Here is a 24171-nt window from a genome sequence, read left to right on the forward strand (position 1 = left end):
GGGTCGGACCCCTCGCAAAATCGTATCACTTATCGAACAATGGCCGCGGTACTCGGACGTGTGATTGTGTACGGGGGCAAGGGTGCCCTCGGCTCGGCTTGCGTATCGCAATTCAAATCGCAAAATTGGGTGAGTAAGCGGGACTCATGAGTGCCGTTACCCTCGCGCCCGACGCGTAATCCAGATCCGATTAATCGCACGGCCGTCTTATCGGCAGATCTTGCCAATACATCGCACAAAATTTAATTAGAGTTTTCTGCCGGTGTTATTCTATTCAGTAATTTTATAAACATGTGAAAAAACACGTATTAATATGTACGTACAATGAAAAAATTATATAAATATATTAAATAATTAAAATGTTAAAAAATGTAATTTATAATGTCCAAGTCGGAGTTTTTATCACCCGATTTATCGGTGACTTTTGCCCGATCACATTCCGCAAATCGTACATCGTATTTTCGTCCGTTTCAATTTTTTTTGGTGAAATTTGTCGCGATAAAATAAGAACCATTTTTCCGCGGTATTCGTTTGACATGGTATTTATTTAGGCCCATGTCAAACGGCGCATGGGAGTGCCATATGATTCGATCGAAGTGACAGTTAACTGTTTCCTCTTCAATTTTCCCGGTTCCATTAAGTCCACGGCGATCTTAAATATTTCGTGGAGTAATTTCAGATTATATGCGATAATATGCGATAGCCCTTGGTCAATTTTATTATTTATTTAATTTTTGTGCATTATAATTGCATAAATAAAATATTACATGTGACTATATTAATGTAATAATAAGTAAAAATATTGCAAAATGCGATTACACAATTAAAAGATTTTGGAATTTAATCGAAATCGATATTTCTTCATGAGATTGTCTTTATTTGTATATGTAGACATATATACAGACGTCTGAAATTGCATAAAAACTATGTATGTGTACCAAGGTTACTGGTAGTCAGGCAAGTCCTTTCACAGAGCCTTCTAGAAGTGATTATTATCTCTACTGTAACATTTAGATAAATCACATATATAAAGTTAGCTAAATCATATGTATTATGCTAAAAAACATAAATATACCTATATTCTAATTATCTTATAAACACAAATGTTATTTATATTATTGCTTGTGCATAAAATTATTAAATATTTTTATAATATTGTTAATTTGTTATTAAGTATGTATATATTATATTTAGTTTATAATTATAAATTTTTATTTTGGTTTAGTAGATGCATTGTATTATAATTTTTAGTGGGTTGGCTCTATTGATATGAAGCCAAATGAACAAGCAGATGCAAATGTGATTGTAAATCCTGACGGCGACTGGCAGCAGCAGGTAATTTTTCGTCGTTTACATTTTTATCATGAATATTCAAGCGGTAGATGTTAATTAACTTCTTGCAGCAAACTGAGATCTTGGCTCAAGTTAAAGATACATTGAAAGACGAAAAAGTTGATGGCATTATCTGCGTGGCCGGGGGATGGGCCGGTGGTAATGCGGCGCATAAAGATTTCGTGAAAAACAGCGATTTAATGTGGAAACAAAGCGTTTGGAGTTCCGTCATAGCTGCCAGTATCGCGGCTAAATACTTGAAGCAAGGAGGATTTCTTTCTTTGACTGGTGCTAAGCCGGCGCTAGGCGAAACACCAGGTTTCTTTCATGGATAATGATATAAATATGCATCATATAACTTTTCGTAATTGCTAAAAGGCCGATTCTACTCGATTAGGGATGATCGGCTATGGTATGGCAAAGGCAGCTGTTCATCAGTTAACAAAATCTTTGGCGGCTAAAGATAGTGGTCTTCCTTCCAATAGTTTGGTTGCTTGCATCCTACCGGTTACTTTAGACACGCCAATGAACAGGAAATGGATGCCTAAAGCTGATACAAGCACTTGGACTCCACTCGAGTTTGTGTCAAAGTAAGATGAAATGTTATTTACATATTAAATTAATATCTTGTGATTTATATTATTAAAAATATATACTTATCTCTTTCCATAGCTTGTTCTGGAAATGGTCTCAAAATCAAGATCGGCCTACTAATGGTACTCTTCTGCAACTAATTACTAAGGACAATAAAACGGAGCTGATCGCAGCTTAAAGATATCAAGTGAATAAAATTCATGGGAACAAAAGTCTTGGAGCATTTATGACAATACGATAATACATATATCTTGTTTATTGTTACATGGAGTGGAGAGATATGTTCATGAGACGGCAAGTCCTCCAAAGTGATTGAAAGTTCTTATTTTTGTATCAAGAACCGATATAGTTTTTTTATGTGTTTTTAAACGTCCATTCCAACACTATATTTTTGTATGTTATTGTATACACAAGTCGTTTACTTACTTACAAGGAGAGGATACTTTTTATGCATGTGTATACACATGTATTGACATATTTGTTTTTGTTGTGAATGTAGAACACATATACATATACTATATTGAATGTTGCAAAAACAAAACGAAAAAAAAAGATCACTTAAAGCATCACGAATTGTCCCTTTCGTGTCGATTTCTTGTCCTCTTTAAGCTTCACAAGTCCAGTCAAATAGTTAAGTTTTTCCTTTATAGTCCATGAAATTTCATTTTTTTTTTTTTAAGTAAATTTTAATGTTTTAAGTCGGATTACAGCATTGTTACCGAAATATTTGATATTAAATATTAAAAACTATCGCAGTCATACGTAAATTATCTTAAAAAAAGATTTTATAATTTACCGTTAACTTTTGAATAATGAAATTATATCTCTATTAAGAAAAAATTTGTTAAGTTATTTTTATATTAGGATAAATTATACGTGTCCATAGTAACTAACACATTTAAAGAAGGTTAGATATCAGCCCGGATAGCTCAGTCGGTAGAGCATCAGACTTTTAATCTGAGGGTCCAGGGTTCGAGTCCCTGTTCGGGCGTTTTTTTTTTTTTTTTTTTTTATTACTCGAGACGGATCGACATTTTGTAGTAAAATGTAAATTCAGTATTTTAAGTGCAATATATTTAATAGCATATTTACTGTAATATAGTCACTATAAAACCGCTAATATTTCTTATACATGTTGCAAATAATTATACATAATTCATTTTATATTTTTACAGATCTTTATTATTTTTGTACAATGTAGAATTTATTATCTCTGACTGTGACAATGATGTTGGAGCAGCACGTCGACTAGTTCTATAGATACATATAAATCAATTAGTATTTTGTGATATATATATACTATAACATCAAACAAATTATGCTTATTTTGCTTTGGGTAAGAAAAACTCGTCAAGCATTTTTTGTTCCGCTGAAAAGAAAAAAAGAAAGGTTCATATTTATGATATGTTATCAACTTACATTATAATTACACATTTATATAATATATATATATTTTTTTATACAGTCTCTAGAACTTTGGATGTTCCTTTAATCACACACTTTTTGGCCAATAAACAAGTACCTTAGCAAAGTTTTGTGCAAAGCATTTTATTTTTAATCGTGATTCAAAGAATGGTAGAAAAAGACCCTATCAGGTCGATAAAAAAGAACTGATTAAGAAGATATTTGACAGTTTGATAGAATATTTTCTATACAATAACACGACATATAATATTATAAAATAAGAGATCTTCGAGCGATATTTGTTTCTACATTTATATTTACAGTCAAGTGTTTTACCTATTAAAGCAAGTCTCTTCTCCTCGGCTAGCTTGGCATCACGTGCAGGTTTAAGTCTCAGTTCCTCTGCTCTGCGAGCATCCTCTTTCCTCTTGAATCTTCTATGATGGTATGCGCCGTAAGCGATTCCAGTAAGGAGTAGACTCCAGCGGCAAAACTATATAAACAGATGCGTTTAATTACAAACAGAAATTGTTTATTCTATATATGCCGATAAAAACAAACACTGACACATTAACTGGTGTTATAAGCGTCACTCCTGGAACAAGTTAAAACAGCGAAATCTAATTCTAAATTTAGATAATAGACGGTCATCAATTACTAATCGAATTTCGAACTGCATCGAAAATGATCGAATTTATTTCATGCGGAGCAAAACACTCAAGTTTTTTCAAGGTTAGAAAATCGAAAGACGACGTTAAGAAATCTTTCATTGAAAATTGAAAAATAACACAAATTGCCGTGACAACGAAAAAACCACCAGTTATATCTTTTAATATATATATTTGTTAATTTCCGAATATACCTTTACGAAACGGTAGAAAAATTATGTAATAAAATAAATTCGATCGCGACGAGAGACGGTGAGAATTCAGTCGGATAGGTCGGAAAGAACAGCGTTTAATAACAGCGTGAAATAAAACGTATAAGGAAGATACGTAGGAAAACATACGATGATGGAATATTTCGAGAGAAGCTGCTCCTTTTACCTTGATAAAAGGAGAAATCCGCAAGGGTCTCGGATTCAGCTCGGTGGTCGACATCTTGCTCGAGTCGTCGAGGATAAGGACATCGTATATCGTATCTCGCGAGTGCGCGTGTCATCAGTGTCATGAGTTTGCTCCGTGCGCGATAAAAAGCGCGCGAAATTCGAGAACGTCGTTTTGCTCGACAAAACAACATTCATACGCACAGGTGTACACTTTGACTGTCAAAAAACTGTTTCTTTTAGTGCCCGACTACAAAAGGTGTTTTAAGCCCTAAGCCCTAAGAAATTGACCAATCACAGTCAATTATTCTTCTCAAATTCAATTGTGATTGAACAATTTCTTGCATCGTTCTATCTTTGTCGCTCATCAGGTGTAAAACAAGGATAGAATAAACAAATAGCGCTGATAGCGCGCTCCCCGAATCCAGCCTATAGACATTACAATAAAGCACGTGCCGTTTTTTTTTCGACTATTATATATTTTTATAATAACATGTATCAAATTTAATCTTTATATTTATTTAACATCACGCATCAAGATAACTTGAATAAAATCAATCATAATAACCTGTCATTTATGAATTGTTAAAACATGATTCTCTCGCGCTGACAGTTTTGGATTTCTATTTTTTTATTGCCTGTATGTTACCTGACCAATCACAGTGATTTGATTTTATCAAGGCTTAATTCGCGATTTCGCTCGTAGATGGCGCACCGCGGGCCTAGGGTAACATTCCGGCGAGTGTTCCATCTAGGGCGCGTGGCCGTTGGCCGTGGCCCCCTTCCATCACGACGATCGTGGGCGAAAAACGGCCACCGGTTCGGAGACTTCGGAGTTTCGGAGCGGAGCATCATCGGAGCTCGCAGCAGTGAGCAAAATGGCGTTGTTGTGGACGGTGATGTCGTTCGCGTTTTCGTTGCTACTGACACCTTTCCTCATGCTGCTGCTGGCGATCATATTCCTCGCGTCAATCGGCAAGTCCCTCGGTGTCCGTAGGCTGTACATCAAGCTGTTGTTGGCCCTCTTCGAGGTAAGTCCCGTTTCTTCTTCCGTTTCGTATGTCAACGAGATCAACCGGTATGCTCCCGGATGGTCATTTCCTGCGTGCCAATGCGGATCGCGTACCGCACGACGTCGCGGTCGCGCGGTTTCCTTCGATCGGCGTGGCGACGCGACGCGACGCGAGGAACCGTTTCCCGTGCACATTTGCGGTTGTTTTTCTTTCGTGGCACGTGCGTCGGAGGAATGTCAATTGGGTAACCTTACACGTCGTTGCGTAGTCGCAAGGCGCTAGCAATTTTGCGAGCAATGAGAAAGAAGAATCAATTAGTTTCCTTGTTTATTCGATATTCGGATTCCGGAAAACGGAACTGACCGCGGAGATTTCGCGGCGACGCGAGTCTCTCGCCTGGGTCCGGTGGGACGGATATGCAACGAGTTGGAAAGAGTTTTCTCTGTGGGTCGCGAGTTAATTAGCGCGCGAGATGACCGACCTTTCGCACTTTGTATACGCACCCGTCTTATCCCCGCGGTATCAAAGTACAGTTTCCGCGAAACGGTGAGAGAGAAGAGCGGTTTTTTTTATCAACGTTACGCAAGCTCGATTTATTTTTGGACGGAACAGATCGGTGCGGACAGGAAAGCCTCTATTTATCAAATGATTAACCGTCCCTCCGTCTATATATGTTTTATTTTTCCACCCTCGGAGTGTATACGTGGGTCTGTCACATTTGACGCTGTTTTTCCCTACTTTAAAGTATTTAAAAAAAAGCTGAAACAATTCACAAAACGTCTATATACATTGTAATTGACGATTTTATAGTCATTTTGATAAACATCGTTTATTTAATATTTTCTGACAGGCGTGCAGGTTTTACAGTTACGAGCAGATATCATTTTGGCTCGGACGCTGTAGACCCAGGTATACAGCCAGAGGGTTAATCTCTCCCTATTGTACACGTGCATTATGGGAGTAACAGTGATTCGGCATCTATTGCATCTAAACCGGCGAAGCAATCCTGTATAGATGTGTGTTATTTATGTATTTCACGTGCATTATCGTGTGCACATTCTTACGCGGAGAGGAAGTGTTCGAAACCGTATTTATCTGTGACACCTGTCGACGCGTAACACTTGCCGAAGAAAATACCGTTTATTTAGTTCTAATCAGCGCGGTGTAATTGCGAAACGAGATTCATAGATCTGGTGTACTGCAAAAAGCACTTTAGCTCGCGCGACAGCCAGGAGATTGTCCCTGATTTCTATTTTAAATTATTCCGCATCGGAATGCGGCGCCTCCGACGTCAGACGTGTATTAATTGTTTATGATTAAAACAGCTGTTTGCCGAGTTTTTATTGAGATAAAAAGATTATCAATTCTACTCTGAATTGATTAATGCCAATGTCAGTTTAGGCTTTCTTATTAAGGTTTATGATATCCAGAATCGAAGGATTTATTTTCCTAAAAACATTCGATACATTCATTAGAGATGCAAAGTGCGGCAATGTATAAAAAATGTATAAAAAATAATGCCGAAAATACAAGATGCGTGTTCGAAATTATTTAACTTTTTTAAACGACTAATTACTAAAATTACTTATACGAGAACGTGGTAAGTGAAATATTTAAGAAACGATTACCGGGCACTTTCTCCGAAAAAATATGCCGAATCTCCTGTGCTTCGCTCACTTTCTCCTAATTACACAGATAGATGCTGTCTTAATGAGATCTTCGTTTCAGTGTTAAAACACGTATTATATATAATGCCTATATATAAGTGCCTCAAAATTTAAAGACTTTTTGAAACTTTGAACTGTTTACCGCCTAGTCCACCGTTCAAGCCTACTTTATCTTATCATTTTTTTGTCATATGTCGCTTGAGACCGCATAGTTTCATATTATTCATGATGTATATCGTCAAAAACGCGCATTTAGTTGTGTATTAAATAGTTATGAGTCAAAGTCTCAAGTGTTTATTGCACAGCTTTACGAACATGAATTTTTCGGTTAGTTTGAAAAGCGTATTTTTTCTTTAAAAATTCGAAAAGTTTAGATTCAATTAAGCAGAGAGAACGTCTTAAAATCACGAGAGATAAGTTATTCACTTTGCATTATCATTAATATTAATATAAAAATTCAAGAAATGCTCATTCATTTGTACACGTCCATGTTTTATACTTATATCGACCTTTGCATCGCGTATCTTTAATATATTTGTCAATATTGTCTGATCAAGTTACAAGATAGATATCGCTATATGTCTTTTCTGTACTATTTGCTCATTCATAATAATATACTGCTTCACGTCCCTTTCATCATTTCCGTTCGCCGTATACATACAGTCTCTTATTAACTTGACTGATTTAACTCGGATTGATTATTTATTTTTTCTAAAATTGCTGGGCAGTCAAGAGGGAATCATTTTCTCTATTACATTAATTTCAATCATATCTTTATCTGTAATTTAATTAGTCTTTAATAAATTAATATGCAAGAATATGTTCGAGAAAACTGTGCAGATATTGATTATACGTAATAGGTATTCTGTTTTAACAAATTACTTTCTTTCTATTTATTGTGTCGTTTAAAAATCGTGGGTGATTCTAAATATGATTGAAGTCATAAATTAAAAAAATTTCCATGATCTTAGGCAAAGTATTGAAAGGTTCTAAGTGTAGTAAATAAAGATAAAAATATATATATTAATTGCAAGGTATAAAGGATGAAAGAATTAAGTGAACGGGCTATGATAAACAAGTAGCAGACAATACGCAAAAAAAGCATAAACGCAAAAGAATATCGATGCATTTACATTGACGCGAGTTCTCATAATTAGCAAACTGCGTAGGCGAGCAATATTTGTGTTTTATCATAGATACGCATCGGAATCGTATGATGACCAAATTGCCTTTGATGAAATATTAATATAAATGAATACATACCATTACCATGCTTTATTTTATTATATCATTATTATCATGACTTGTAAAAGTTTGATTATTTATTATGAAAACATGTACGTATACATGTATCGTATTTCCGGCGTGACTTTGCAGCAACCTTCCGGTATTCGTTACCAATCTCTCGTGCAGCGTGCCTCAAAATAACTACCTAAAATCAGAAGTAAGATACCAAACGATTCTACTAAAATAACTACTAAAATCAGAAATAACTTGTTGATTTGTTGATTAAATAGTTTTTGAATGTATTGCCAGAAGAATATGAAAGGCTGGAAGGATCTGCGTACATTTCAGTGTTTGTATTTCAGATGCTCTAATGCAAATGATTGAATTTTCAAGTTCTCGTAGAATCTGAGATATTGGTAATAAAACTGTTTATGTGCGCACTATTTATAGTCCTGATTTCTGGCTATATTTTGCTAATATTTAAAAGATATGTTGTTAACATAAATATGTTTTTTTTAGTAATAAAAGAAAAATAGAATTATATTAGGAAGATTTAAAAATTTTTAAATACATTTTTAAATATTAAATATATTTTTTTAATCACTCGAAATTGATCATTGAGTTAAATTTATAGCAGATACTTTCATTTTTAATGAAGTTTTATATGGTATATGCATGCTATTCTTTTACTATTGATTTTTATAATTCAAGGTATTGATTTGTTGTTAACTGGGATTTTTTTTAACTTGTTTTGCACTACGTAGAGTGTATAAATAGTCTAATAAATGTTAGTCATAAATTGAAATAAGATTTAAATTTTTTATTCATAGTCATACTTAATCATCTTTATTTGGTTTGCAAAAAGTTTGCAATATAATCATATTGCGAACATCATAGACAAGAAATGCAAAACGCGAATATTTGTGCAAGTAAGGAAAATTGCATGAGGTTGTGTCGTAAATTTATATAAAATATATTCTAATTTTTAACTTTTCTAAGAATTCTTAAATATCTAATTGTGTAATATTTAATTTCAGTAAACGTTGCGTATACGAATAGTCATTTGTATAACTACTAATGTCAAAATTGTCATTATGATTAACATATCTAATTAATTTTTGCAAAATTATGCATCTTTGAATACTGGATTAAATAACGCAACTTGTTTTCATTAAAAATTAGTAAATTTTTTAGTTTTTCTAAATTATCGCTAATATAAAACTGTATAATTTTAATAAGCATAAAAAGTATACAAAAAATAGGCGAATGATGTATCGATGAACCAACGAGGTGAAAACGCTCTTCACATACATCACGTTACAACTGTGTTTTCATGAGGAACTCACCGAGTCATCGACTATATTACCGCAAGGTCTATTGGAAGTGTTTTGAATGCTATAAGAAAACGCGACATATATCCCGCAAACGTAACGATTCTACTCCGGTTTATTAATTTAACAATATGATTACCCTCTGCTGTAAAAATTGATGCAGAGTTCGGAATAAAGTTTGCATTTCTACAAAGCACGCCGCGAGGTTCAATAAAAAGGTCGATTCTTATTATCGGTCAAGTTACGGTCCGGTCACGATCCGATCAAAAATCGTTGCCATTAAATTCAATGCAAACTCGAGAAAGCATTAAATTTAATGGCAATGATTTTTGATCGGATCGTGACCGGATCGTGACTTGACCGATAATGAGAATCGACCTTAAAAGTGGAGGGAACTGAATGTTTTTTTAATATCTTTTGATATAAAACTTGAGAATCTATCGTTACCTTGGACTTGAACCTCGGATTGACTACTTGTACCGTGAATCGCCAGAGGCAAAGAAAACGCAAAGTTACATGTGTAAATAATTTATGTTCACGCTAATGATTTTTTGTCAGTTGCTCCGTCTTGGTTCGATAATGCCGGTTTGTCAAGTGTATATAATAAATGTTATCAACGTGATAACATCTACTATATCCGTGATATATCATCTAGATACGTGCACGGAATACACACATTGTCACAACTATCAGTAAAAGAACACGTCAAGTCGTAATATTCAAAACTAGATTCTGAACAATCAACTTACGTATCTCTTCTGCATTGTAAAATATTCTAGTATTTCTAAATAATATATAATATTAATATGGAAATATTATTTTATTTCTACTAAGCAGAATTTACTTAAAAATCTAAAAGTCATTCACATAAACTGCAAAAGATATGTATACAATATCATTTTTTTAGTTCAAGATTTGTTCAAGATATTGAAGAGAGACTATTGGAGATTTCTTTTCTTAAAGAAATCTCTTTTAATATATATATCCCTTTTAATATACATACGTACGCTTATAATCTTTCAAAATGTATAAAAACGAGTTTTTATCTTAGTTGTCGCTTTGTTGAAACTTATACCTTTGTATTGTTGCATCTAAATTTTTTTCTCTAACAGGTTACATTTAAAAAGAGGAAATAAATAGAATTTGTGCGTTTACTAAAATAATTCCTGATATTTTAAATAAAAGTATGTAAAACATGATCGAAATTATATCTCTCGAAATGTCACGAGCCTGTTACGCAACTGTCGGTCTTGGATTTTCTATACACGGTGACGAAACGAAATTCCTTCGCGAGTGCGTTCGCACTTTGAATTCACCGTTACGCTCGAAACTTCTGCACGAATCTTGAATCACAATATATGTAATACGGTCGGTGCATGCAAAATATCGATAATGTCCTGACAGTTTTAGGATTGACAAAAATAGTTTTATATTGGAGAAACGTCATGAGACGTGTAGACGTATTCTGCTATTAACAATATCTTGATCTTAAAACCGGACTGAACACCGATAAAAGAGACGAAGGACAAAGATGAGGAGTGGTACATGAGTCAGCTTTACGTCATTTTACGTATGGATTGATACGTTACTGCTTGTTTCGAGGGAAAAAAAGAGTGATTGCCAAGAGTTAATTTGCCTACGATATCTGGATAATCAATTTATCTATCTTTTTCTGCATTGTAAAATATTTTTTATCACGATAAAATCGGAGCAATGTCCGATTTTACTCAGCAAGATCTTCGTTATCGCTATACACATTTTCGAGGAAAAACACTGATAAGATTTTCATTTCAAATCGAGCTCGCTAGACAATTTATTACTGCAAACAACGTATGCAAGAATTTAATTTGCAGAAATGTTGCGCTTCATGGTCGGTGTTACGATTTACATACAATACTACTACGATTTAACTACAATAATTGCAGCAATTCAGCCGAATAAAGTCCCCTTGAAATTACATAATTGAGGAATTACCAAGGACGAGCTAACTTAACAATTGCTTTTCTAATTTATTTACGCTATTGTTTACATTTTGTGCGAAATTCTGTTTATAACTGCACAATTACTGGTGTCTTAACATTTGGCGTCACACAAATAACGTTTAATAAAATCAGTTCTTGTATAAATCTAATTTTTTTTCTTATTGTTTTCACTTTTTTAATCTCGATACAAAGGCTGGTATATCTCTATAATAGAGTCAAATCGATATTCGTATATCGTAAATAACCTTTTATATTTAAATTTGTTCAAAGTATATCATATTGTCAAATCTTACACAAAAGAATATTAAGAGCATATTATTACTACATAAACGCAATGCACGAAAATCTTGCTGAATTAAGGTGGATTAAAATTCAAACGAATTTTTATTAGTCTTCTCATGAATGATACATGAAGCGTGATTAATTTTCGAGTTATTATTCACAACCGAAGCACACATGCACAATCAAGGGACAGGAAAACTATTTTGATCTGCGAAATCTATGCGCGGGTCTACACGATTCCGCGCTGTTTTGATCTATACAGCGTGTGTAAAGTTATACATATGTAACCTAGATTCGCCTAGGCTAGACTTATGTCCTCTATCATTGATCGATACGATTCATTGCCTTTGAATTGCAAAGTATTCCGAGATACACAAATGTATCAGATGTAGATCCCTGGCGAAATCTGTTGCAATCGCAAATGAAATAATGCATAAATTATTTTGCGTCAGGCATATTTGCAAAATAACTTTATTCGCTTACGCTGCAAACAATGGCGTAATGATGTTTGTTTATTTGTTTGTTTTTTCCCCAGGTCGAAGTCTCACAAAGAAAATACTTTCTCATTGAGATGCATTATGGCACAATTGATTCGAGTTAAAAACTCATTGTGTAAAGAAATGTAAATCTGTTAAAAGTTAATCTTTTACATACTGCATAGGAAAAAAAAAATTCTTGATTTGAAAATATCTTTAGTTTCAACGTGGAAATCTTGAAATGAGGTTATATTGCGTTAAATTTGCTTGAAGAAAACTTGCGTGAATGAAGTCATTATACTTATAGTTCAACCAAGAAAAAATGTTGAAGTAAAAAGTTGAAAATTCTTATAAGAAGATTATAGTGATCTTGCTTATACATAGATATATGAAACGATCTATTCTTTTTATAAGAATTTCAACTTTTTATTTCAACATTTTTTCTTGGTTGAATTATATAATGACTTCATTCAAGCAAGTTTTCTAATTCAAGCAAGATTACGCAATATAATCTCATTAAAAAATTTCCACGTTGAAACTAAAGATATTTTTAAATCAAGAATATTCTTTTTTTTTTCTGTTCCACATACTGCGAAATCTTTCATCTCTTTGTAACTGAATCTTAATAGATATGGTATAATCGGATAAGGCAATGATATATCTGATAATGCTTCGTAAAATGATAATGACCGATTCAAATTTCGCTCGAAAAAACGACAGTATTATTAACTATGCCTGCAATGAATGAATCGACTTATTGCAGATATTTAGACAATTGATTGGCAAAACGTCTGCATTTATTAAGCACACACCCAAAAAAAAATATTCTGCCGATAAGTGGGGAATTCCTCTTAGCAGTTCCTCTAAGCAAAAAATCTTACATGAAGAATATCCTTCTTTAAGTAATACGTATTACTTTATAAATGAGTGGATGCGTAAGCTATAATCAAGAGTAAATTCCTCTACAGTAAATTCTACTATTAGCCTCTTAAAATAAGAGGATATGCTAGATATTTGCGGCGCGCGCGTTAAAGTTAAAAGACGATCGTCTTATTAGCTACGCGATGCGTACGCTACCACACGAGACGCCCGTGTAAAAAGTTCAGCCCCTTGCACAATGCCAGGCAACAGGCAATAGGAACAGGAAATAATAAAAAATCGTTAATTACAACCTAAAATATTCGAATGTTATGATTTGTTGGCAACAGGCAATAGACACATAATTTCCAACGTGACGGAAACTCCTGTGTCTATTGCCTGTGTCACTGTTTATTCTGCATTTATACATTGATTTCTGATTTTTATTCCCTGTTCCTATTGCCTGTTGCCTGGTATTGTGCAAGGGGCTTTATTAAGAATGGCCTTATATAACATAAGTCCTCGATCATTAGTTATATATTAGGGATGCCATAAAAAAGATTTCTTTATTTTAACCTGATGAGGTCCCTATCATTATTTATTAGGGATTCCATAAGAAAGGTTTCCTTATTTTTATCTAATAAGGTCCTTGTAAGGATTTGATAAAGATGTTTTAACTTCATAAATACTTATTTATTAGGGCTAACCGGATAAGGTCCCGATCATTATTTATTAGGGATGCCATAAGAAACGTTTTCTTATTTTTGTCTATTGAGGCCCTTGTAAGGATTTGATAAGAATGTTTTAACGTTTTAACTTTATAAACATACTAGGGGTATTCAAATAAGTTAGAGTTTAACGGTTTGACAGGTTATGTCGAGTTAAAGTCGAGTAAAAAGTTAATTTTTAAACTTTTAACCCAAAGATTAATGTGATAGGTTAATGTGTCACTTATGTATTTTGCATAACCTAAAAGAGTAGCGCGCCCAAAGTTAATTAATTAACTTTTTACTCGACTTTAACCCGACATAACCTGTCAAACCGTTAAAATTTAACTTATTTGAATACCCCTACTATTTTCATAAATATATTTACGAACACAAAATTTCAGAATAAGCCGGCACTGGTTTCTGACATTCACCCGACATTAAGAAATATTATATCATATATCTTATATCCAATTCAAAATTTTATTACTCTTTTTAAACTGAATTTGTTTATTAAGATGATTTTTGGAAAATTATATATTTGCGCTGGTTATGTAGACAATATATAACACATCAAATTAAGAAGTGGTCTACCATGTAAGGCAGTTGGCTCACGATCCAGAGGTCCCGAGTTCGATCCCACCAAGGTAAGTGTTTTTTCCAATACAAGAAAATATTTATAATCATAGACTACATCTTAAGAAACAAATTTAGTTATAAAATAGTAATAAAATTTCAAAATAAATAATTTTTTTTATTTATTTCGGGTGAATATCGGAAATCAATGTCCTCTAATATTAAGAGGACTGCACAATCTTGAATCTAGAGTCTCATGATTAGAGGATATTCCTCTACAGTTTAAAACATCTTCTTAAGGCCCTATTTCAGAGGAAAATCCTCTAGCATGAACCAGGAACCGCTAAACTGCAGAATATTTTTTTTTGGGTGCACACATAAATCGATGTTAAATAGCCAATAACTCTCAGAAGCACTCAATCATTTTATAACTTGGAAGACTTGGTCGTTTTACTTTCGGAATACATTGCAGAATAACGTTAGTTGTCACGATTAATATGATTGATATTAGAATAATTTTTACAACAGTGTTTTCGATATAATTTGTCATTGTGAAACATTGCATTTCCGAAATTCTCATATTATTCCAGAGTTCTCGTCTGTTCTTAACTGCAAGTGACAAAAGTTAGAATAGTTAGATGTTTCGATTGTAAAATTGAAAATTTCGGAAAATCTTATTTTTCCGGTCCCGGTCTGTTTAGTGCTATTTTCACATGCAAGTCTCCAGTCAGTTTTCTTTTAAATAAATAAAAGTTTTTATATTAATTATTTATATTATAATTATATTAATTCTAAAAGAGAATAGCGTTTCACATAAAAATAAAATTGATATAGAAACTTACTCAGACTAACATTCGTTAATTTTTATTGATATCTTCAGTTTCATGTATAAAAGACACTTGGCAATTTAATTAGTATATAAATTCTATTCTGTGCGCGTCGAGATAATTGCGAAACGGCTGGATTTCCTTTTTGGATTAGAGCTGGTGAGAGGCTCTCGGGAGCAGGCAATTTCTCTCGGGAGAAAGCCCGCGGATATATATTGTGTCGCGTGATCCGGATGCTCTCTCACACGTTCGCGTCACATGCCGTCAATCACCAGATGCGTTATTGAAGCTGCGATTCGTGTATCGAAGCGCGTGAGACACTATCGACTAAAACGCGATTATCTGTGACCCGCAGTCTACTTTTTCCCATAGATTATCGCAGTGTGAATGATGTAACAATAATTAAACATACATAGAATGAGTTATTACGCGGATGATGCCTATAAATTAATAGCCGCCCCTTTCCCCCGATGTGAAAACAGCATCGATCCAAATGCTATGTATTTGGCTTTGTCTTTTAAAACGGTGTGTACAAAGCTCTTTTCTAACTACGCCGTTCATTTCCAAACTGTGTATCGCTGACGCGATTCTCATTTAGCATTCATTATCATATATATGTTGCGTATGTACAGCGGCGATTTGTTATGTGAAACGCGAGATGTCAACGTGATTGTTGATGCCTTAAGTCTTAACGTGAAAAGTGAATGAGCAACATGTGATTTCATGTTAACCACCGTAAAAATATCTTGTTTGTGTTATATAATTATTTTATCTGAAAACTTTATCTAACACTACAATACAATTTTTGTATACGTACATATACAAGATTATCTTTACGGAAAGAACACATGCACGAAGATTTTCAATTATTAGTATATAACAGGTGTATGCGCTTTTTCACTTGTATCTCGCGACCTTACCTTACCTTTAGCGATACTTAAATAAAGTAAAAAAAGTGTTCACGTAATTAGTTTTTAACGTAAAATATTATTGATCGCCTATTGCTTGCAACTTGCAACGTTCTGATCTGTCGAACGTGACTGAAATTTCATTGTCACTTTTTGATACCAAGGGTGAAACATTACAACCACTTTAAAGATATTTTGTTACGAAAAATTGATAGGATAATCCAATCGCTTGGAAATTGAGATAATTTGGGTAAACAGCGTCTCTTGCTTTATCTTATTCTTTTTCTTGCATTCACATACGTATCCGGAGCTTTGTCATTAGGTATTACACGGATCACATCCGAGTTTATCGAAAGATAAACTGTAAAATATTAATTGAGACGATGTATGTTAAAAATAAAAGGAAGGACATTTGAAAATAGAACTATGAGATACGTAATGCCGTAATATTTAATTTTAATTCATAAATGATTTACGAAAAATATTAGATTAAATCAACATTTTCTCTCTCTTTTTCTGCCTTTCTCTTTCTCTCGTGAATTTTATTCTCTAAAATTTTGTTTGTTTTATTTTTTGAATACGAAAATGTGTGATAGAACATCGAGATTTCGAGAGAAACAAATTTAAGTTTTTTAAATTTCTTTTTAGGTGTCTTTAAATTTTTATTTTAAATTAATTAATCTATATGTGTTAATTAATTCTTTACATATAACACAATAGTAATAAAATAGTGATAAAATGACCTCGTTAATGGTTTTGTTAGCCATCATTTTACCACTTTTGTAATCTTCATAATTGGTCTGATTATGAGAGAGACAGAGATAGTCTTTGCGTCTCCCCTTACAGATAAACATGTTGCACTTGTGCTATGTTGACTTGTCAAGTTCGGTATCGTACTAATAATGCAGAGTGTCATAGTAATTCACGCAGAAAAGTATTCGACGTCTTCAACCGAGAGAGACGTATCCGTTAACATTCACATGCAAAATTGTACTCGTCGATAATGGGTCAAGTCCTAAAAATATAGCTAAAATCAATCCACATTTTAAATCGGAGGTCATTGCATATTTCACTAGTATAACATCATTTGAATTTCAACTAACATGAAATTTTATATTCTAACAAATCTACCGATATATAAAATTCATAATACAAATTAACAGAAATGCAGGAATATTCGAAAATGCTTTTTTTACAAACGATGTTTCAACAGTCACGATTAATAATTTCTACAATTCTGATTTGTTCAATTTAGCTCAAATAATTTTCAATAACTCTCAATGCAACCACGGAAAGAAAGGAATAATAAAGTTCAGCAAAACTTTTTGCTATTGCAACAAAAGGTTTTGCTACTATTGCTAAATTAATTAGCTCTCACAGCAAAAAATATTAGCTGTCCTATATTTAAAGACTTGCTTGTCTTATTAATTTACCTGGTGCAGACGCACTGAATAAGTGTTAGTACGATGAACAACAAGAGTGACTTGACGTGTTTGCGTCGGCGGAAACTAATTAATGCACTTGAATACACTCGCAACAGATAATTGTGGTAATGCGGTAGCACGTCATCTCAACAAAAGTTATATCAAATGTATAATAAAAAAACGAACTCATTTTTCAAAATAAATCTATCTTTGTTTGACCTTAATTTTAACAGCTGCATAAATAAACTTGTAATTCTGGACAAAAATGTTATTTTTGTTATTTTTGTTATCTCTTTAACAAAGATACGAGCTTGGACAAACGTTACATTTCGTTGAGTGAAAATGTGTAATACATTCAATTATTATATCGTGCAGTATCGCGAATATTTGGAAAACACTTTAATATGGTTATTGACCGTTAATTGGTCAAACTTGATTAATCTTTAATTGATGATATCAAAATACTTATGTCACGTTGAAGATAAGACACTGCGATCGATCACGGTAATTCACAAAATATTGATCGTCACTCGTTAGAGATCGTCGATCATCACTTTGTACACGCGATGTTCACGCATTGAATCACTTTTTTGGATTTTGTCCCTGTAACACGTCATAGTTCATAATCCGCTGAAGTTGCTAAGTGTTATCTTGCCATTATCGATCGATGAACGAGGATCAAGGTCCCTCTTGTTGAGAGTAATCATTACTGTCAGCAACTGTCAGTATTGAAAATATATAGTATACGTAACGTAAAATATAGAAAAATATATATATTTTTAGTACTGAATATATACCAGATTGCAGCCTATATCGGCATTTCGGAGATTACGTTCTTGTGGGCCAAAGGATGCCTATTTTCAATGACGTATGCCGTTCTTGAACACACATACATGAATTAACATCGCGTGTATCTGTTTTTTATTATCTCCCACAATAACGAAGTATTTTCGTATTACGCAATTTGTGGGACAAATTTTCCTTGTTTTATTCTTCTCTCTCTCCCTCTCCCTCTCTCTCTCTCTCTCTCTCCTTGAATTGAAATCGCAGATTGCGTAATAATCAAATGCATCTACATTGCAAATAATAATTCTAAAAGTATATAAAGAATAAATTGTAACTATTTCTAAATTAATAAAAAGATATCTAAAAGTACATAAAATATCATTTTGCTTGATCGAACTGGAACTCTCCTCAATATAATTTATTTGTCCTGCGTGTTTACACAATATGGTCGCGAGAAACACTTCAGGTATTTAAATTGAAAGTGAATTCTATTATCTTAATAAAAATAGATAAAATAAGCTAGATTATTATACTTAGGCAATTAATGCTAATGTTTTAAAATTCTATTTTAAAATTGAGCATTTCGGTATTTTATTATTGAAACAATTAGATCGACTCTTTTTTTTCAGATATAATTGTTGCTGCATCTATCTCCACAAAAGCTCACAAAACATTTTTTATTATCAATGATCTTTAAAATAGTATAAACTTTTTCATCAAAAATAATATTTGGTTTAATAAATTCATCTGTTCGCAACTAAACCAGATTTTTAAAGAAATTTTTAGTAAAAACGGTATGTTTTTTTTAACAGCTCGCTTAAAGAATCTAAGAATGAAAGCTTTAAGATTCTAAAAACAGTCATAAAAGAAGTTGTTTGTATTAAGGACCATAAAAATTATAATTGTCTACAGAGAGACCACAAACTCGAGTGAAAGACGCAAATAATTGACGTGATACATTTTATGATTGACTACGTTTGTGTTACAGTATGGTCGACAAAACATAGAAAGTGTGAGGAAGAGAAACGGTACTCGGGATCCAGATGAAGATCTTATAGAAGAGGAGTCGCCAACGATCACGGAGAAAGATTCAACAGTAACGTCGCCTAAAATGCAAAACGGAAATGTGAGCAATTCTGTGATAGCCAGGTCGAAGGACTTAATCTTGGTTCCCGAGCCAGAAATGCATAATTACAAGAATCAGATTGACGAATCGAGCCTCAAGAACAATCATGAATCATCAATCATTGACGACAAAGAGGTAAATTTAGAGAAAAATATTTAAAATGTATTATATTTTTAGAAGAGGATACTGTTAGTCAAGCTTAATAAAAATATATTATATTTTTTTTCAATTAATTCTGCCATTTCAGGATACTCTCAATCACAAAAATCCCCTTGAAACGTTAAAAGCTGGATTTGCGCCGGGAAGTTGTTTGGATTACATCAGAGCGGGCGTCGAGGCTATTATAGAAGACGAGGTGACTTCACGTTTTGAAGCTGAAGAACTTAAGGTGAATAATGTAATAATTATTTTATCGACTGTATATAATAATTATATTGATATTTGCATAATGAAAATTAACATATTTGGATATAATTATCGATGCATCTTATAGAATTGGAATTTATTAACTCGAACGAATAGACAGTACGAGTTTATATCCTGGAAGTTAACTTTCATATGGATGTTCGGATTCGTCATGCGCTACTGTTTCCTGCTACCCCTAAGGATATTTATCTGTTTCATAGGCGTAAGTTTGATATTTATATTATGCTCTATAGCTAATATATCACAGTAACACTGAATATATAATAAGCGACTAATATTGCGACAATCGATAATTTTTTTCGCTGAGATCTTATTTAGCGATATCAAATTAATTGTCTTCAAGTAGTCAGATTTAAATAGCGAATATTAATCTTCTATAAAAAGATGCAATTTGTAATCTTTTCGCATTTTTGAACGCATATTTTAGATTTACGGCACTGTAAAGTTATATTAAATTTATTAAGATGTACGCGTCAAATGTAAATTTAAAACTGTATACGTACTAATATCAAAGCTTCTTAGGTACTATATCTCGTAGTCGTAACATTTTTAATCGGCTTTTTGCCGAATGGCCGTATAAAACGTTGGGCGAACAACCAGGGCTCCCTTATTGCATTCAGGATTATGTCCCGTTCTATCTCGGGCATGATCACGATCCACAATCCAGAGTACAAACCTAAGAACGGAGGGATGTGCGTGTCGAATCATACAACCACTCTCGACGTCTGCATTTTATCCACGCAAACGACATTTTCTTTGGTAATATGTCGTGGGTGGAACAATATATTTATAAGCTGAAAGATTTTAAATGTCGCATCATTATTTCATAGCAAACATGTCTTCTATTTGTCAATAGCTTTGTATTGTCTGTAGTTTTCTATTTCATCGCATTTGGGAATGATGCAGGAACGAAGTTATGGTACATACAAATTATTTACATATAAATCATATTTAAAATATTCATTATGAATATATGATTTATATGTAAATATTATGAATTACTTAGATATAAATATTTTGTATATATTCATATATAAAATATTCGTTATTCTGACACATGTACATATTATACAATCCGTATTACTCAAACTGTATGAAACAGACACATAGTATACGGTTTTTTTAATCACGATAACACTGGATACAAAGGTATAAAGCCCGTTGCACAATGCCAGGCAACAGGCAATAGGAACAGGAAATAACCAAAAAATCGTTAATTACAACCTAAAAAATTCGAGTGCTATGATTGGTTGGCAACAGGCAATAGGCACAGAATTTCCAACGTGATGGAAACTCTGTGTCTATTGCCTGTGTCACTGTTTATTCTGCATTTATACATGATTTCTGATTTCTATTCCCTGTTCCTATTGCCTGTTGCCTAGCATTGTGCAAGGGGCTTAATAGTTCCTTCATATAACAACAAAAAATCAGTTTGCTTTCATACATGGCCGAAAGTCAGAAATTTGTTACTAGTGTTACAGAAGTTGTTGCGCATTACTGGTAAATGTTACAGGTAACGTGTCCTGTAACTTTGGTTTACAGGTAGTACCTACTCAGCAACGCGATAGAGAGGGAATCCCACGTTTCTCAGGTGCAAAGCTTGTGGTTTACAGGTGATGTGGCTGACAGTGTGTACCGCAGTAGTGGGCTACGTTCCCGAGGGTAGCTTCAAGCGATGGCTCAACTACAAAGTCTCCATAATGTGCTTTGCTGTCTTATCCAGTGCTCTGTCTTCAGTCATCACCTACAACAATCCAGAGAATCGACCTGTCAGAGGCATATGTGTAGCTAATCACACATCTCCTATTGACGTACTCGTACTTATGTGTGATAACTGTTATTCATTGGTATGTTTCTGATACGCCGCTCATGGATATGGATATCTTTTTCATAGCTGCTTTTTTGCGCAATTTTTTTTTGCTTTGCAAAACCTACCCATACCATTTTTTCGAATATCTTGAAAATAATGTTATTCTGTAACTACGTAAACATGCTTGCATCTCATTATTGTTAATAATTTTGTTGCTTTCATAATCGCTCTATTAAAATGTTCCAAAAATCGTACTTTTCTCAGCGGCTACAGATTTGGTAAATCTAACGTTGATTTTTCTTCACAAAAATTGCATGAGAGAGAGAGAGAGATCTATATTATAATTTCATAATGTACAATATTAGATATATGAAAATTGAGCTAGAGATCTCTATATTAAAATAAAATTTATATTAAAACAAGTCTATCTTGATTATTTAAGAAAAATTTTATTTTTCTATATTTTTCAACGATTATAATTAATGATAGAATTGAATAATTGCCAGTCTTCAGCATCTGTAATTCGAAGGAAGTGTACGACTTTTGGAAGATACATAATTTTTAAATGCTGGCCAGATTACCTTACTTGCATTTCTTATTATAGATAGGTCAGAGGCATGGCGGTTTCTTAGGAATATTACAAAGAGCTCTTGCCCGTGCCTCTCCACATATATGGTTTGAACGCTCTGAGGTCAAGGACAGAGAAGCAGTTGCGAAAAGGTGCGATTACTTGAACGCAATTACGTTTTCCTGTCCTGCCCATTTCATTCTTACAGGATGTTGTTGTTAATGCATAATACGTTTCGTGCAGGTTAAAGAAACACGTATCAGATCCGACAAACCCACCTATACTCATATTTCCGGAGGGTACGTGTATCAATAATACGTCAGTTATGCAATTCAAGAAAGGCAGTTTCGAAGTGGGCAGCGTTATTTATCCTGTGGCTATAAAAGTAATTTTTTATCAATATCTCTAATGTACATCTTTGTATAACATCTTTTTAAAAGTGTCTTTCATGTATATTTTTGTTTAAATATATAGTACGATCCAAGATTCGGAGACGCGTTTTGGAACAGCAGTCGATATTCGATGTTACAATATTTATATATGATGATGTCCAGCTGGGCTATAGTCTGCGACGTGTGGTATCTCCCTCCAATGTACATGAAGGAAGGAGAGAGTGCCATCGATTTTGCGAATCGAGTGAAATCTGTAATAGCGCGGCAAGGTGGTCTTGTCGATCTACAATGGTATGTACGATAATCGTTTAAAGTCTTGTAGAAAATAGGAATTGCATATGATAAATAAAAATTATATATTTATTCCGTGAATGGTAGGGATGGCCAACTGAAGAGGATGAAGCCGAAAAAGGAATGGAGGGAAAAGCAGCAAGAAGAATTCAGTAAACGATTGAAAGCCGAATAAATAGTAATATCATTTCTAGTCATGACTTCATAATATGCATCTTGCGTGATATTTGTTTGTTTAAACAAAATCATTTCATTCAATTGGCCCTTCTGTCACATATTGTTTCCGTATATATCATAAAGGAAAAATCTATGTGTCCCATTAGTCTGCATTATTAAATTTTAGATGTAAATATTTTCGCAAATATGACAGTTTGCACTTTTTTGACAAATTTCTACATATGAGTAATTGGCACTCTGCGAGGTAACATAATATTGTACATTTGCAATTATACAAATTCTTAATGTCATTTTTAAATTTATATGCCGAATGGCTTATGCCTTGAGAGAGTTTTCATTTAAAGTGCAAATATAATATTTGCTAGTTTTTAATAGAAAGTTCGATGATTGCAAAGGCATTACGAATTTATTATTTATATGTGGATGGTGTAATTATGCTAAAGCGTGTGATACTTTTTTGCATGTGAGTGTATGTAGCATCGAGAACTTTTCGATTATTCGTACGTACTATAGAATTATTAGACAATTGAACAGTCAAACAAATTAGACGAAGCATTAATTTCCTCTTTATCACTGAGAATAGCAAGAGAAAATTGTTGTAGTTTTTACTGTATTTAAAGGAAGAGAAAAAAAAATATTTATTCATTTTTCTGAAGAAGGCTTAGCAGTATGGCAACGTAGCACTCCAGATTACCTGTCTTTTAAGAATACTGTGTACATGATTGCATTATGTTATTTTTCTATTAAAACTGAGCTAGCATCTCGATATATATATTTTCTACTTTTATATTTTACATACATAGAATGTGAACTTTTTTAGCGCTCTATATTGCAATGCATGTCAATATAATATACGGTCATGAATTTAATATATAAATAACACACGCGCGTACATATTAATGTATCTGTGAACCTAATTCAAAAAGAATATGCTAAGAAAGA

General features: G+C 33.3%; 3 protein-coding genes and 1 non-coding gene across 5 annotated transcripts; 3 read left to right on the forward strand and 1 right to left on the reverse strand.

The window, feature by feature from the left end:
• Window positions 1-7: 7 nt before the first annotated feature.
• LOC112461154 (dihydropteridine reductase) lies at window positions 8-2499 on the forward strand. The gene is made up of 5 exons (XM_025026296.1): window positions 8-129; window positions 1252-1335; window positions 1404-1650; window positions 1730-1922; window positions 2005-2499. The coding sequence occupies exons 1-5, from the start codon at window positions 40-42 to the stop codon at window positions 2102-2104; spliced, it is 714 nt and encodes a 237-aa protein (XP_024882064.1). The 5' UTR covers window positions 8-39; the 3' UTR covers window positions 2105-2499.
• A 345-nt stretch (window positions 2500-2844) lies between these two features.
• Window positions 2845-2917, forward strand: Trnak-uuu. Its single transcript has one exon. It is a non-coding gene; the product is annotated as a tRNA-Lys (tRNA).
• A 164-nt stretch (window positions 2918-3081) lies between these two features.
• On the reverse strand, window positions 3082-4483 carry LOC112461155 (ATP synthase subunit e, mitochondrial). Its single transcript, XM_025026297.1, has 3 exons — window positions 4377-4483; window positions 3667-3823; window positions 3082-3295 (listed from the first exon to the last, which is right to left on the reverse strand). Exons 1-3 carry the CDS (start codon window positions 4428-4430, stop codon window positions 3249-3251), a joined length of 258 nt encoding a protein of 85 aa, XP_024882065.1. The 5' UTR covers window positions 4431-4483; the 3' UTR covers window positions 3082-3248.
• Window positions 4484-5169: 686 nt separating this feature from the next.
• On the forward strand, window positions 5170-23618 carry LOC112461128 (glycerol-3-phosphate acyltransferase 3-like). Of its 2 annotated transcripts, none has more exons than XM_025026245.1 (9): window positions 5170-5406; window positions 19428-19700; window positions 19813-19953; window positions 20059-20193; window positions 20514-20750; window positions 22406-22521; window positions 22613-22754; window positions 22844-23052; window positions 23140-23618. In XM_025026245.1, the coding sequence occupies exons 1-9, from the start codon at window positions 5254-5256 to the stop codon at window positions 23225-23227; spliced, it is 1494 nt and encodes a 497-aa protein (XP_024882013.1). In that variant the 5' UTR covers window positions 5170-5253; the 3' UTR covers window positions 23228-23618. The 2 variants fall into 2 exon arrangements, with proteins under 2 accessions (XP_024882013.1, XP_024882014.1); XM_025026246.1 differs by lacking the exon at window positions 20514-20750 and adding an exon at window positions 21605-21838 and having other exon boundaries at window positions 5171-5406.
• The last annotated feature ends 553 nt before the right edge of the window (window positions 23619-24171 follow it).

This window comes from Temnothorax curvispinosus, unplaced genomic scaffold, assembly GCF_003070985.1.
Source record: "Temnothorax curvispinosus isolate PA1 unplaced genomic scaffold, ASM307098v1 QBEX01011098.1, whole genome shotgun sequence".
NCBI lineage: Eukaryota > Metazoa > Arthropoda > Insecta > Hymenoptera > Formicidae > Temnothorax > Temnothorax curvispinosus.

Excerpts from the sequence above, each read along its gene's own strand:
- LOC112461155 (XM_025026297.1), bottom strand. The coding sequence starts at position 4,430 with ATGTCGACCACCGAGCTGAATCCGAGACCCTTGCGGATTTCTCCTTTT. Across the intron at positions 3,824-4,376 it reads GGATTTCTCCTTTTATCAAG|TTTTGCCGCTGGAGTCTACT; the intron begins GTAAAAGGAGCA and ends CTGTTTATATAG. Across the intron at positions 3,296-3,666 it reads GAAGAGACTTGCTTTAATAG|CGGAACAAAAAATGCTTGAC; the intron begins GTAAAACACTTG and ends TTTTCTTTTCAG.
- LOC112461128 (XM_025026245.1), top strand. The coding sequence starts at position 5,254 with ATGGCGTTGTTGTGGACGGTGATGTCGTTCGCGTTTTCGTTGCTACTG. Across the intron at positions 22,755-22,843 it reads TTTATCCTGTGGCTATAAAA|TACGATCCAAGATTCGGAGA; the intron begins GTAATTTTTTAT and ends TTAAATATATAG. Across the intron at positions 23,053-23,139 it reads GGTCTTGTCGATCTACAATG|GGATGGCCAACTGAAGAGGA; the intron begins GTATGTACGATA and ends CGTGAATGGTAG.
- LOC112461154 (XM_025026296.1), top strand. The coding sequence starts at position 40 with ATGGCCGCGGTACTCGGACGTGTGATTGTGTACGGGGGCAAGGGTGCC. Across the intron at positions 130-1,251 it reads AATTCAAATCGCAAAATTGG|TGGGTTGGCTCTATTGATAT; the intron begins GTGAGTAAGCGG and ends TATAATTTTTAG. Across the intron at positions 1,923-2,004 it reads CCACTCGAGTTTGTGTCAAA|CTTGTTCTGGAAATGGTCTC; the intron begins GTAAGATGAAAT and ends CTCTTTCCATAG.